The sequence below is a fragment of the Gallinula chloropus genome (assembly GCF_964237585.1).
Source record: "Gallinula chloropus genome assembly, chromosome: 1".
Taxonomy (NCBI): Eukaryota; Metazoa; Chordata; class Aves; order Gruiformes; family Rallidae; genus Gallinula; species Gallinula chloropus.
In genome coordinates, this window is record NC_140085.1 from 1,240,184 (window position 1) to 1,255,484 (window position 15,301).

The following is a 15,301-nucleotide window of genomic DNA, read 5'->3' on the forward strand; positions in this document are numbered from 1 at the left end:
TTAACTGACCCCCAGTGACGTGCACACAGCTGAGTGACAACGTGTTACAGCTGCAGCTACATGAACCCTTCTCCTTCCTCTTGAGTCAGCTCTGAAACTTGCTATAAACCTCTTGGGTTAGAGGCAGTTTGAGGTGCACAGTATGTTATTTGGTGGCCATGGTAGTTTTTATTTTCCTTCTGAAGAGCCTCAAACTGATGTGGATCAGGGTGCTGTCACGTTGGCAGTCTTAAGTGTATATAAATCCATTTCCTTGTTGCTTTGGTGCTGAGAATATTTTGGGCTCTTGGCATTCTTCCTGTGTGTATCTGAAATCAAAACTGCTGCCTTAAAGCAAAAGGAGGGTGCAGAGAGGTGGGTGATGGTCTCTGCAGCCAGGGGCCAGGAGCTGGGCCAAGGGGCAATGGGCTCAAGCTGCCCCAGGGCAGGGTCAGCTCAGCTGGGAGGGCAAAGTTCTTCCCTGGCAGAGTTGTGGGGCTGTGGCACAGGCTGCCCAGGGAGGGGGCTGAGTCCCCAGCCCTGGGGGTGTTGAACAGAGGGGAGATGAGGTGCTCAGGGAGCTGGTTCAGCACAGGACAGGGACGGTTGGACTTGATGATCTTAAAGGGCTTTTGAAACCTTGTGATTCTGTGAAAACCAAACTTTGATTTCCTGTGAAGCCAGCTCAGCTAAAGCTTGACCAGGCCCTTGTGAATTCATTGTGGTGTTGGTTTGGGCTCTGGTTTAGGTGGTAGGTTTGTCTGTTCAGTGCTGGTTGGGCTGGAAGGGAGGACAAAGCAGCCTGGAGGCTGAGTTGACCCAGCTGCATTTCAGAACTGACACCACCAGGATGGCCTTTCTCCTGGTGAACTCCTCCTCCCCTGTGTAGGTAGGTGTGTCAGGAGTTGTTTTGTGTGCTCAAATCACTCTTAATTCCTCTGCCCCTTCTAAGGTTGCTTTTGCTCTTCCTTTTAGCACAGCATCTCTCCATCCATCAGCTTCCTTACACCCCCCACCAGCCGTGGTGGTTTTATTCCAGACTCATCAGTGTCCAGAATAAAACTGGGGTGTCTGAAAAGCCACTGGAGTGGCTGAAAAGCCACCTCTCCTCTTGCTGAGCTCCCCAAAAGGCTGCCTCTTGCTCTAGGGCCTGTCTCACTGCTGGGTGAGGGCTGCTGGAAGCACAGGTTACCCCCTGGGTGAAGCAAAGCTGAAGCTCCAGCTTGAATCAAGAGCTGCCACCAGACAAGAGCTGGCTTAGCACAGCAGAGCTCAGCTCTGCTGCAGGGAGAGAAGAGCTGAGGAGTGGAAATGCCAAGGGCAGCACTAGGACCTGGGGAAGCTCCCAACCAGCTGCAGGAAGAAGTTTGTTTTTCTTTGTCTGGTTCCCATTTCTGCTGCTCTGGCTTATCTGGGCAGCCAGGGCCGAGTGACGTCTCAGCCCCTTCCTCTGGGCCAGCCTGATCTCCTCTCTGCTGCTCCCCCAAGGGCAGACTCAGTGTGCAGTGCCTGCTATCACTGGTTTTGGCATTACAGACAGCTCCAGAGCAAACCTTCATCCCAGCTGAACTGGGAGAGTTCACCAGCTTGTAAAAGAGACCAGATCCTCTCCCATCTCTTCCTGGGACCCCTGAGCATGGGTGTCCTAATCCAGCGTCCCTCTGGGTAGGAATTAGCAGGGAAGAAACTTGCTGTGGCCATTCCTGATGTGTAAAGAGGTGGAAGTGAAGGATTTCAGTAGTGCTGGAGCTTGGAAGTGGACAGAAGGTCATCCCAGTCCCACATGTGGCTTGTTTGCAGCCCTTTCTGTTCTCAGCACTGCGTAGCTCCCACCACGTTGGTGACACAGAGACTCCAAATCATCTGTGTAAACATCTGGCTTGCATATAGAACCCAGCAATTTCTTTTCCTTTAAGAAATTACATTTTTATGCCAAAGCTTAAAGCCAAGACACTATTCTTGCCCCTTTCCTTGTGCCTCTAGTACCATAGGCTAGGACTTTCTTCCCATCTTAGAAAGATCTTAATGCAGTCTTGAACATGGCAGAGGCTTTTTTGCAAGTAACTTGCTGGCTTGAAGCATATCCATGTGTTCTAGGAAGGTACTTCTGAAAAACAACTGCTAGTAGTTGCTTTCTAATCTCTTCTGAACCACTTTTATCCCAGCGTGGCTTGGAGTAGGTGTACAGGAAAACTTGGGTGTTCTCTTCCAGGGCACAACTGCCAAACTTGAGTAGAAAAGGGTTTTAAGTTGGGTTCCAGATTGGTCATCTGGAGAAGTGTGGACCTTCTCCTAATTATTGATGGTCCTCTTTGGCTTTGAGGGTCTTTAGCAGAAGCCTTTGCTTGGTATGGTGGCTCTTCTCCTACCAAATCTTTGCTCCCTCATCCCAAGCACAGCTCCCTTCTCAGACATGCATGGTATTTGTTTCCTGCCCTTCTCAGGTCGTTAATTATTGCTGTAGCCTAATAAATGATGCTGCCCCAGGGACAGTGCTCACCTGATGATACAGGTAACACCTCTGTTTAAAGACCTAAACCTGGGATCTGTGTGAAAAGAGCAGCTCTGGGGAGAGCTTCCAGTGCTTCATCCTGTCCTGTGGCACCTTTCTGGTATTCCTGTCCTTGCTTGGTCTGTCTGTGTGTTTGGAAAGATCCCTTCTTGGTGCAGGATGATTTTATTTCCCAACAAAAGCTCCCTAAGCCATGATCAAAAGGGCAATTCACATCCTAGAACACCACAAACCTAACCAGAGCTGGCTGTAGGGCTGCTGGCTCCAGGCTGGAGTTCTCATGCTTGCGAACTCCCCTCGTGAGCCCTAAATATCCAGATCTCCAGGGTTGAAACAAACCTCCTGAACTGGAGGAGAACAAAACCTCCTCCTGAAGAATACCCCACTGCCTTCTGAAGCCAGGGAATGCTGCTGCTCTTCATGCTTTTCTCAATCAGTGTAAAGAACCCTGTGTGCTAATGAGGACCCGAAGCGCTCCCCTGACAGAACCTTGGTTCTGTTTTTCCTCTCTCCTAGACCATAAGTTCTGAGCTGTTTATGGTTTCAGTGCTGGCACTGCTTCCTTACTTTTCCCCCTGGGATTTAATGTCTTCCAGGGGAGCTTTCTGCCTAGTGTGTTCCTGCTTTTTTTCAGAGGGGAGCTGTGAAGTACTTGAAGTGCTGTTTGGAGCTCCCAGCTCACGGGAACGCTCTGTGTAAATTTGATGTGGTTTTCATCAGTCCAAGAGCTGGAGATGAATGTTCTTTGATGCCATAAACACAGGAGGAAGTGCAGAGTGTGAATGTCCTGCCCTGCTTAGATGATAGGAGCAGTAGAAACATGGGAACCTGGGGCCTTGAGCTCTTACCTGGATGCCCTGTGGCATTTATTTTATGGCTAAAATCTGCAGCGATACTGGGCTGGCACAGAGTTGGTCTTGTTTCTTGATGATCAGGTCCTGGAGCGAGTGCAGAGAAGGGCAGCCAGGCTGGGGAAGGGGCTGGAGGGCAAATTCTCTGAGGAGCAGCTGAGGGAGCTGGGGGTGTTGAGCCTGGAGAAGAGGAGGCTGAGGGGAGCCCTTCTCCCCACCTGCCCTGCCCTGCCAGGAGGGTGCAGAGAGGTGGGCGATGGTCTCTGCAGCCAGGGGCCAGGAGCTGGGCCAAGGGGCAATGGGCTCAAGCTGCCCCAGGGCAGGGTCAGCTCAGCTGGGAGGGCAAAGTTCTTCCCTGGCAGAGTTGTGGGGCTGTGGCACAGGCTGCCCAGGGAGGGGGCTGAGTCCCCAGCCCTGGGGGTGTTGAACAGAGGGGAGATGAGGTGCTCAGGGATCTGGTTTAGCACAGGATGGGAACAGTTGGACTGGATGATCTTAAAGGTCTTTTCCAACCTTGGGATTCTGTGATACCAGGAACAATTTCTTTACTGAAAGGGTTGGCAGATACTGGCCCAGGCTGCCCAGGGAGGTGGGTGAGTCGCCATCCCTGGAGAGGTTTAAAAGAAGAGCAGATGTGCCTGGTGACATGGTCTCATGATGGACCTAGTAGGGCTGGATAGATGGTTGGACTTGATCTTGAAGGTCTTTTCCACCCAAAACCATTCTCTGGCTTTATGAAGCACGTGTGTCTGTATGTTTATAATGAGACATTGCAGCAGCCAGTACAGGGATGAAGCCGTGTATAACCCCAGCCAGGATTTGCCAGATGTCTGCTGGCCTCTCTTAATTCTTCTTTTTAACTCCAGCTGCCAGTTTGCCTTGCAGCTCCTCTCCAGGGTGCCTTACCTTTTGCTACTTAGAATTTCATGAGTCGCTTATCGCCTGTGACCGTCCGGAGCTTGTTCTTCCCCGTGCTCCTCCATCCTCCTTCTGACCTATAAGTGCTGTGCAACTGCCTCCTCTTTCAGATCCACTTAGCTTTGTCTAAAAGGAAAGATGAGCCACCTAAAGGTAACTTGTATCCCTGTCTCCTCTCCTCTCTGACGCACAACCGGGCACCCTCCTGATTCCCTGCTACAATCGGAGAACGGGAACGCACGGACAAAGAGGAGGGGGGGGTAGGTGTTTTCAGCCTGACTTGGCACATATTCCCTGCCTCCTGTGCCAGTGTCCCAAAGCTCTCAGGCATCAGGTGATGCTGGAGCACCTAAGTGATGAGACAAACTGATAATTGGGTGCTTGTTTTGTGTTCTGGATGGGGTTTGTTGGGGTGTTTCTTCCAGGGACCGCTCGGCGATTCCCTCGGAGAGGTTTATAGCTCTGCCACTGTTTTCCATCAGCTCCAGCCTTATTTTTCCTTCTCCTGATCTTTCCCTCTTGAAGCTGCCATGGAATTATTTATGGCATTGTTTTGAAAAGCTACTAGAAATTGAGGATGGTAATCTAAACTGTTCTCCTTGTGGCAGCGAGCTGACGTTACGCAGCGCCTCCCGCCACCGCCGCGCGACGGATGCCTCCGCGGTGAGCGCAGGGTGTTATATTTGTCCCCAGGATTAGTGCTCTGAATGGGGCTCCCAACCTCCACATCTCATTTATAAAAAGAAAACCCTTGCCTTTTCTGAGGAGAGTTTATTGACCTGAGTCTGCTGGATGAGGTGGCCAGATCCTTCCCCCTTCAGATTGGGGGGGAACAGCCATGCGCTGAACCAGTTGTCCCAGTCTGTGGAGGGAAAGAGGTGGTGTGTTGAGGACTGGGGCAGAGGTCCTGCTCTTGTGCCCTCTCCCCCATCTCCTACTGTGGTTTCTCAACCAATGTGGTGCATGGCAGGCTCGTGATCGGTTACACAAGAAGGCAGTCCCTGAAATTAGTGCAGTGTGGGGGTTTTAAATAGAAAATGAAATGCCAGGTCCCCTTGCAGGTGTTTGGGGAGGGCAAAGTAATAAATGTTAAGTTTAGACTAATCTTATCAGGCTCTTTTTGGCAGGACCTGGGAGATCTTTTTTCCATTAGGTAGGTTGTCCAGTGGTTATAAAAAGCAGAGGAAGAACGTGGCTCCCAGTCTCTCTGTGCTGTATGTGAGCTCTTCTGTGGCCAGATCTCTGAGCAGGTAGTTCTGCCCGAGCCTTGTGTGGTCATGTTGATCTGGTGAGGTGTTTGGTTATGGGATGAAGTTTAACCAGACCAAGTGTGGAGTGCTGCACGTGGGTCAGAACAACCCCCAGCAGCGCTACAGGCTGGGGCAGAGCGGCTGGAGAGCTGCTGGGAGAAGGACCTGGGGGTGTGGGGTGAGCTCAGCCTGCCCAGGAGCCAGCAGTGTGCCCGGGGGGCCAGGAAGGCCAAGGGCAGCCTGGCTTGTGTCAGAGCCAGCGTGGCCAGGAGGGCTGGGGAGGGGATTGTGCCCCTGGGCTGGGCACTGGGGAGGTTGCAGCTCGAGTGGTGGGTCCGGTTCTAGGTGGGTTCAAGAGAGCTGGTCTGTGTCCCAGGAGCCAGAACAAAGAGTTGTTTAATTCAGCAGGTCTGCACATTACAGAGCATAGGCAAAGGGTGGTGGTCAATGGGTCTGTGTCCAGGTGGAGGTTGGTAACAAGGGGTGTCCCCCAGGGGTCTGTCTTGAGACCGGTGCTCTTTCCTTCATCAATGTCATTGATAAAGATGTTAATTGAGTGCACCCTCAGCAAGTCTGCAGATGACACCAAGCTGGGTGGTGTGGTTGACGCAATAGAAGGAAAGGAGCTATCCAGAGGGATCTTGACAAGCTGGGAAGGTGGCCCTGGGTGAACCTAATGAGGTTCAACACTGGGAAGTGTCAGGTGTTGCACTTGGGCTGGAGGAATCCCAGCCATGGATCCAGCCTGGGAGAAGAGCTCCTGGAGAGCAGCCCTGCTGAGAAGGACCTGGGGGTTCTGGTGGGGGAGAAGCTTCCCCTGAGCCAGCAGTGGCTCTGGCAGCTGGGAAGGGCGATGGGATCCTGGGCTCCATCAGCAGAGGGGTGGCAGCAGGGACAGGGAGGGGATTGTCCCTCTCTGCTCTGCCCTGTGAGGCCCCAGCTGGAGTCCTGTGTCCAGAGCTGGGGCCCCAGGACAAGGAAGATGTGGGACTGTTGGAGAGGGGTCAGAGGAGCCATGAAGATGCTCAGGGGGCTGGAGCAGCTCCCCTATGGAGAGAGGCTGAGGGAGCTGTGCTGGGTCAGCCTGGAGAAGAGAAGGCTGTGGGGGGACCTCATTGCACCTTCCAGTCCTTGAAGGGAGCAGAGGAACAGGAGGGGAATGGGCTTGTTAAAGGGCAGAGACTGGCAGGACAAGGGGGCTGGAGTGAAGCTGGAGGAGGGAAGGGGGAGATGAGATATTAGGGGGAAGTTCTTTGCAGAGAGAGTGGTGAGGGGCTGGAAGGGGCTGCCCAGAGAGGGGGTGGGTGCCCCATCCCTGGGGGTGTCCAAGGCCAGGTTGACTGGGGCCCTGGGCACCCTTGTGTAGCTCCAGGCCTGGAGGTTGGTGTCCCTGCCTGTGTCAGGGGGCTGGAGTTCTGTGATCCTTGGGGTCCCTTCCAACCCATGCCATTCTATGATTCCTGTCCTATTCTTGTTACCTGGTGCCTTCTCCCATCCCCTTTTCTATCCTGCTTCATCAGAAACTCAACTTCCCTTGCTCTCCCAAGAGGAGTTGGGATTGAGAACCGAGCTGGATGCTCACTGCAGCTCTCCAGTGCTGGCATAACAGATCCATGACCCGATTTAAACCTGTGAGAGCTGCTGTAACGTAAATATTTGATGGAACTACAGCTTCCCTTTTTAAGCCTGCTTCAGTTTTTCAATCTAAACCATGGCAAAGTCTTCCTGAAAGACACTTGTTCACGTTGGAGGTGTTTACACAGCTCCTGGATCTTCTTTTAGTGATTGTTCTGGCTTCGGGCATCGTTTCAGCCTCACATTGTGTTTATGCAGAATCTGAGGGGTACAAGTAAACATGGAATTAGATTTGTGTCATAATACATGGAAAGAAAGGGTGTTAAATCCATATGTCAGCTCCTAGCCCAGATGGGGATCCGTGCTGTCACTCAGATCCCCAGTGCTCTCCCTGTGTGGGCAGGGATGCTGGCGCGGTGCCTCTCCTGGCCTGGCTGTGGATGTGAAGGTAGGAAAGGTGGGGAATGTGCTGACCAGTAATGAGTGATGTGATTCCACACTTGTTTGGGGCTCCTCTGGAGAGAAAACATGTGGAGGTGAAGGAGCTTTTGAAATGGATTGAGTCAAAACCCCAGTCTTAACTTCCCTCCCCCTTGTCAGAAGGGATGGTTGTGAAGTAGGGTTCTGCTTCTTGCAGGAAGGCACCATTCCCTCTTGCTTCTCTTGCTTGGAGGACCTTTCAGGCTGCAGGGTGGTGGTACAGAGAGGAAAGAAGGTTTTATTTTCAAGTTCTGAGGACAAACATGCCCCCTCACCCCCCCAACACCCAAAGTGGAGATCTGGAAGCAGCTAAACCTGGCACTAAACCAAGAGCTGCAGCAGCCCAGCTGGGCAGAGCCCAAATGATTCAGCAGAAGCCTACAGGAATATGAGGACCCCATTTAGCAGCAGAATAACCAGAATACCCCTGTTCCATGGCCATGCTGCCCTGGGAACGTGTCCCACAGCTGGGTATTTGGGTTCTTCTTATGGGAAGGGAAGAATTTGGAAGCCAAATTCTGCATCACCTCACACTGGAACATCTAATTCTGCTTCTGGGCTGGTTGTGCTTCACTTCTGCACAGCCCATGGTGGTGGGTGTGGTGGGATACAATTCCTTTAATACTTTTATTTTATAAACTGTTTGTATGGGAAAAGAGGGGGGGAGTGTTTTTGAGGTGCCATCTGTTCTGAACTTGAGGTCAAAACACGCTTAACCTCTACCTGCTGCTATGGGATGCAGTCTTTAAAGTGCTGGGGCATCTTCCACCATGATGTCCTCAATCTGGAAACCATGGGATTAAGTGGGGGGGGTTTAAAACAATTTGTTTGCAAGTTAAATAAATAAAGCACTGTGGAGTTTAGAGGTCTGAAACACAGACAAAGCCACAATGAGCTTTCTCGTTCTAGTCCTCATCTTGGAGCTGTTCTCTTTTTCTAGCAGACCAGAGGTACCAACTGATGAATTAATTGCTGTATTGATGCAAAACTTGACATATTAGCTTGTCTCCAGTGGATTCAAGTCTCTATCTACGTTCAGTCTTTATCTACATTCACAAGTGTAGATAAATGTTGCAGTTTCTGCAGACTGAATATGAGTCATCAGTGAGCTCAGGTGGCCAGGAAAGCCAATGGCATCCTGGCTTCTGTCAGACCCAGCATAGCCAGTAAGGCTGGGGAGGGGATTGTGCCCCTGGGCTGGGCACTGGGGAGGCTGCAGCTGGAGTGCTGGGTCCAGTTCTGGGCTCCTCAGCACCAGAAGGACATGGGGGTCCTGGAGCGAGTGCAGAGAAGGGCAACCAGGCTGGGGAAGGGGCTGGAGGGCAAATCCTCTGAGGAGCAGCTGAGGGAGCTGGGGGTGCTGAGCCTGGAGAAGAGGAGGCTGAGGGGAGCCCTTCTCCCCACCTCCCCTGCCCTGCCAGGAGGGTGCAGAGAGGTGGGTGATGGTCTCTGCAGCCAGGGGCCAGGAGCTGGGCCAAGGGGCAATGGGCTCAAGCTGCCCCAGGGCAGGGTCAGCTCAGCTGGGAGGGCAAAGTTCTTCCCTGGCAGAGTTGTGGGGCTGTGGCACAGGCTGCCCAGGGAGGGGGCTGAGTCCCCAGCCCTGGGGGTGTTGAACAGAGGGGAGAGGAGGTGCTCAGGGAGCTGGTTTAGCACAGGACAGGGATGGTTTGGACTTGATGATCTTAAAGGTCTTTTCCAACCTTGTGATTCTGTTTCAAGTTCATAGAAAATCTTTGTTGGGAAACATTAAAAAAAAGTCATAATCTTAAAGCAAATGATGAGCTTGAAGATTTGGGTTTATTCAGAAGATCCTCCCAGCTTCTAGAAACACTTCATCAGACGTAGCAGCTCGCTTGTGCTGATGTCATTTAGAGGTAACACTGACCCACACAACCTTTTCATCAGGGGTTGTGCTGTGAGCAGAGGTATTGACTGAATTTCAAGGGGATGGATGAGGACCCCAGGGTCAGAATGTTGTCTGTGTGTTTTAAAGGTTAACGTTGCTATATATAGCTAAGGCTGGGCTTTAAAACAAGTTAGGTGAGTCCTTGTTCAGTGAATTCCAGGCTGCTTTTGTACAAAAGAAAAGAAAAAGGGGAAAAAAGAAATAAGGTTTGGCTGGTTTTTGTTATTTACCACTGTGTCTCTTTGCAGGATTCATGAATAAAATTTTCCATCCCAACATTGACGAAGCGTAAGTAAATCCCAGTGGGTGGGGTGGGGTGAAGGGGGGGGGGTCCCTAAGATTTATCTAATTGGAACAGTGTTTGGGCTCTGTGATAATGTGAATAATGCTTCCATCGATCTAAGAGCCTGGGATGATGGCAGGACAAGGGGGATGGAGTGAAGCTGGAGGAGGGAAGGGTGAGCTACTGGGGGGAAGCTCTTTGTAGAGAGAGTGATAAGGGGCTGGAAGGGGCTGCCCAGAGAGGGGGTGGGTGCCCCATCCCTGGGGGTGTTCAAGGCCAGGTTGGCTGGGGCCCTGGGCAACCTTGTGTAGCTCCAGGCCTGGAGGTTGGTGTCCCTGCCTGTGGCAGGGGGGTTGGAGCTCTGTGATCCTTGGGGTCCCTTCCAACTCAGACCAGTCTGTGATTCTATGATGATTTGGGGGGGTTGATAGAAATAGATGTTGATGTGAGTTAACTTTCAGGAGTGGGTCAGGCTGTGGGCAAAGACCAGAGAGCTGTGTGCTGCAGACTCTTGCAACATGCTTAGCTTAGAGAAACTTCAGCATCCTTAGTCCCTCTCCTCATTGGCATCATGCTGGCTATCAAGAAACAAGGGCTGGCTGCTAAGCTCCAGCTCCCTCTCTAGCTGAAGTTTCACTTCCCTATGAAAATTCTTCAAAACACTTTTGCTGTGTTTTTCTCAGGTAAGGATGTTAAGAGGAGCCACCTCTGCATCAGGCTTTCCAGCAAAGCCCCATATGGACCAACTAATTCAGTAAAAGCTCCAATTCACTCAATTTTTGTGCACACCATGAAGATTCACATAGCTGAAGGCTGCCTCTCTGTTAACCACAAGATAGGAGTAAATCATAGCTTATCCAAAATGCTGGGGCAAAGGCAGGGCAGGGGAAGGAAGGGGGGTAGATGATATTAAATCCCTAAGAGTGTTTTTGAGTGTTGACTGTGTTTTAATTCCATCCTCTCCATATGTTTCAGGTCAGGAACTGTATGTCTAGATGTAATCAATCAAACTTGGACAGCTCTCTACGGTGAGTTTGGCATTTCCCTGAAAGCTGATGGGGTGAACAACACCCGTTGTTTGATGTGCTAGCAGCTTGCTGGAGGCAGAGGATCTCAGCCTGACTTTTGGGGTTGGTTTGGTGGGGTTTTTGGGGGTTATTTTTCAAAGTTTTGGCTTCCTCATTGAGCCAAGATCACGTGAAAACTAAGGCTCTCATGTGAAAATACTCTTGTAACCTCTTTTCATGCCAGAGAAGCAGAAAATACTCTGTGAACTTAGGATTCTAAGTTACTCTGTGAACAGAGTTCACATTAATTAATTAATTCTAATTAATTAATTAATTCTCAGTCACTCTGTGAACAAGGGATTGCTGAATCCATTGCTTGGTGTTGTCTGGCAGCTGCTCAACAGCACCCCCACCACAATTCAGCATTGAAAGAGAGGAATGACCTTATCTAAGCCAAAACCTGGTTCTAGCTATCCCATCCATCCCCATTTAGTACCAGCATTGGAGCTAGCAATTCTATGAGCACAGGGCTGTGATCCCACTTCTGCAGGAGAGGGCACCCCAAAATGTTCCTGTTTGACAGGGCAGCATCACTTCATCACAGGCTGAGAGGTGGTGGTGTAGCTGAGGACTGCATTGCTTGCTGCAGAATGTTTTGGGGTTCCCATTAGGTCATTTGTGGTTATAACTCCTCTTTAGAGGTATAGAAAAGATGGGGTGGTAGCTGAAGGCCTGTTAAAATAGCATTTAGGGCAAGCTGATATTGTTGGAAGGGATACAGTTGAGTATCCAGTCTAGGGTGGTGGGTTTTCAAAGTGTGAACTTCTTCAGGTGTTCCACTCAGGCATTTCAGAAGGGTGTTCAGGGCATCATGTGCATCAAATTCTTCACGTTCTCCCATGAAGAAACTGATTTCTACCTATGCAAGTTGAAGCTTTGAAGCAGTTGCTGGAGGTACAACTACTTCACCTTCCTCACAAGCACAGTTTGGAAGGAGGTGCTGGACTTGGTGAATGCCAGGTGGAGAATTGCTGTAGCAACTTGTTGAACTTCACTCCTCAGGATGCCTCCAGTCCCTCATGTTGCAGAGATGGGGTGCCCAGTTCACATGGTTTTGTTGTGAGAGATCAGCTTAGCTGTGACCTAAGTGGTGGTGGTAATGGAGGAAGAGGATGGTGTTGTGTTCTGGGGTGCAGGGTGAAGGAATTAAAGCTGCTTTAGCAAACCCAACCAGCACGATTTGGGCAGCAGAAATCCAGCTCAGCACAGTGTGGGCAGCCTGAAACATCACCTGCAGATCATGGGGATGGCTGGAACGAGCTCAGAGGGTGGTGATCACTGTTGCAGAATCTGACTGGAGGCCTGTGACCAGTGGTGATCCCCAGGGCTCAGTGTTGGGTCCAGTCCTGTTTAATATCCTCATTGATGACCTTGATGAGGGAAAAACATCCACCCTCAGCAAATGCCAATGGTACAGAGCTGGGAGGAGTGGGTGCCACACAGGACACTGTGCTGCCATCCAGAGAGACCTGGCCAGGCTGCAGAGCTGGGCAGGGAGAAACCAGATGAGGCTCAACAAGAGCAAGTGGAGAGTCTGGCACCTGGGAAGGAATAAGGGCTGGAATCAGGACAGGCTGGGGGGAGCTGCTGGAGAGGAGCTCTGAGGAGAAGGACCTGGGGGTGCTGGTGGGTGACAGGGTGGCCATGAGCCAGCAGTGTGCCCTGGGGGCTGAGAGAGACAATGGGATCCTGGGGGCATCAGGAGGAGTGTGGGCAGCAGGTGACAGGAGGGGATCCTCCCCCTCTGCTCTGCCCTGGTCAGGCCCCACCTGGAGTGTTGTGTCCAGGTCTGGGCTCCCTGGGATCAAAAAGCCAGGGATCTCCTGGAGAGAGTCCAGAGGAGGGACAGAGATGCTGAAAGGCCTGGAGCATCTCCCCTGGGAGGAAAGGCTGAGGGAGCTGGGGCTGTTCAGCCTGGAGAGAAGAAGCCTGAGAGGGGATCTGATCACTGGTTCTCAAGAGCTGAAGGGTGGGACCCAGGGGGCCATGGGCAGCCTCTGCTCAGTGTCTGTGGGGACAGGACAAGGGGCGATGGGCTCAAGTTGGAGCACAGGGAGTTCCCCCCCAATGTGGGGCAGAACTTCTTCCCAGTGAGGGTGAGGGAGCCCTGGGACAGGCTGCCCAGGGGGTGTGGAGTCTCCTTCTCTGGAGAGATTCCAGCCCCATCTGGACACCGACCTGTGTGCCCTGTCCTAGGGACCCTGCTTTGGCAGGGGGGTTGGACCCCATGATCTCTGGAGGTCCCTTCCCACCCCTACAATACCCAACCAAAACCCCACAGTGAGCACTGCTCTGCCTGTATCCACATCTCTTCAGAGGTTATACCAAAACCTGGCACACAGCCCTGAGCTGGGGGTTTAATCACTGTGTGGGTGCCTGTGGTCCTTCTGAAACCCCTGAGGAGAAACGATGACGTGTGGGGCTTGTTTCCCAACACCCCCCACCCCTCAAGCGTGGTACTTTGTCATCTTGGGGATGTGGGAAGAGGGGTTTGTGTATCCCCAGTTACTCATCAGCACCAGAAGGGAGTTTTCCTGCTCTGGATTATTTCATGGCAGATGCCAACTGGCACCAAGGTGTTAACATGAGCTCTCCACATTCTGTGAATTGTTGGGAGCTGGAGGAGGGACTTGGTTGCTCTTTCTATTAACACAGTCATCTGAAGTGCTTTGGAAGATGCTTTGTCCTTGAGATAGGTCAATCTAGACACAGAGTACAAGACTTTTGAAGATGGCAATGGATGGAAGGAGGCTGAAGGAGGAGAATTGTGAGGGGTGAAGCACAGGGGTTTACTTTCCTTTCTTATTTTTAAAGCCAGGGCTGAGCCCTGGTGGGAAACAAGATGTTTGTGTCCTTCCAACTTATTTGCTTAACCCACTTCTCTCTGCACTGTTGGGATGCCAAGGAGTTCATGCAGGTAGCTGAGGAGCTCCAGCATCCCTTCAGCTCTTCACCACCATGTAGGTGCTTTCCCTGATGCCATTTCCTTTAGTTGCCCAGATGTTCAGGGTGTTTCTCCTCAAAGCTTCGTGCTGGTGCTTGTGGGACGGTTAAATCCAACTGTCTGGGTCTGTGACAGTGGAAAAAAAAAACCCAACCCTGTTTGTTTTGCTTGCAGATCTCACCAATATATTTGAATCGTTCCTGCCCCAGCTGCTGGCCTACCCTAACCCTATAGATCCTCTAAATGGTGACGCTGCAGCCATGTACCTCCACCGACCAGAAGAGTACAAACAGAAAATCAAAGGTATGGCTGTAAATAACCTATTGTGCTGTGGCCTGGACTGGTTTTGCTGCATCTTTGTGTGCTGGTTCCTGTTCCTCCCCGTTACAGGGGCCATGTCTGTATTAAGTGGGAGGTGGTAGAGTGCTGCACGTGGGACATAACAACCCCCGGCAGCGCTGCAGGCTCTGGGGAGACTGGCTGGAGAGCTGTCAGGCAGGGAAGGACCTGGGGGTGTTGGGTGACTGCAGGCTGAATGTGAGCCAGCAGTGTGCCCAGGGGGCCAGGAAGGCCAAGGGCAGCCTGGCTTGTGTCAGACCCAGTGTGGCCAGTAGGGCTGGGGAAGGGATTGTGCCCCTGGGCTGGGCACTGGGGAGGCTGCAGCTGGAGTGCTGGGTCCAGTTCTGGGCTCCTCAGCACCAGAAGGACATGGGGGTCCTGGAGCAAGTGCAGAGAAGGGCAACCAGGCTGGGGAAGGGGCTGGAGGGCAAATCCTGTGAGGAGCAGCTGAGGGAGCTGGGGGTGCTGAGCCTGGAGAAGAGGAGGCTGAGGGGACACCTTCTCCCCCCTGCCCTGGCAGGAGGGTGCAGAGAGGTGGGCGATGGTCTCTGCAGCCAGGGGCCAGGAGCTGGGCCAAGGGGCAATGGGCTGAAGCTGCCCCAGGGCAGGGTCAGCTCAGCTGGGAGGGCAAAGTTCTTCCCTGGCAGAGTTGTGGGGCTGTGACACAGGCTGCCCAGGGAGGGGTTGTGTTTAAAAAAGGGTAGATCAGGTACTTTAAAGATATGGATTAGCATAGGACAGGAATAGTTGGACTTGATGATCTCAAAGGTCTTTTCCAACCTTGGGATTCTGTGGTGGTCTGAAGTTAAGGGGTGGATGAACCATTGCTGGGGCGTGCACAGTATGTGAGGCAGGGCTTGAATATCAATTCTCAGCCCCAAAGCAGGGAAGGCTGTCAGCAGGTGAGGTTGAGATTCAACATGGTGTTTTGGGCAATTGGAGTGATTATTTGGGAGAAAAGTTGGGATACTGAAGAAGGGGTGAGGGAAAGTGTGGGATGGGAGCATCCAGCTGTACAGTTACTGGGTAGGAAGCAGCTTGTTAGCAGCTCTGTGGTAAGTGATCTGTGATTAGCAATCGAAGAATCAGCGATGCTGTTGAGGAAAGCACTTGTGTCCTGTGATACAGCAGGAATTTTCAGTATATATCACATAATCTTGCCTCACTGCTCCCTGGTGAAGCCAAGACTCAGTAATG

At 51.9% G+C, this 15,301-nt stretch overlaps 1 protein-coding gene across 2 annotated transcripts in view; it reads left to right on the plus strand.

The window, feature by feature from the left end:
* UBE2H (ubiquitin conjugating enzyme E2 H) overlaps positions 1 to 15,301 on the plus strand; it is a 61,127-nt gene that overhangs the window by 37,942 nt on the left and 7,884 nt on the right. For both annotated transcript variants that reach the window (XM_084279039.1, XM_084279040.1), the window contains 3 exons: positions 9,720 to 9,759; positions 10,730 to 10,782; positions 13,940 to 14,068. In XM_084279039.1, the coding sequence (XP_084135165.1) occupies positions 9,720 to 9,759; positions 10,730 to 10,782; positions 13,940 to 14,068 (222 nt within the window). The remainder of the gene's footprint in view (positions 1 to 9,719; positions 9,760 to 10,729; positions 10,783 to 13,939; positions 14,069 to 15,301) is intronic.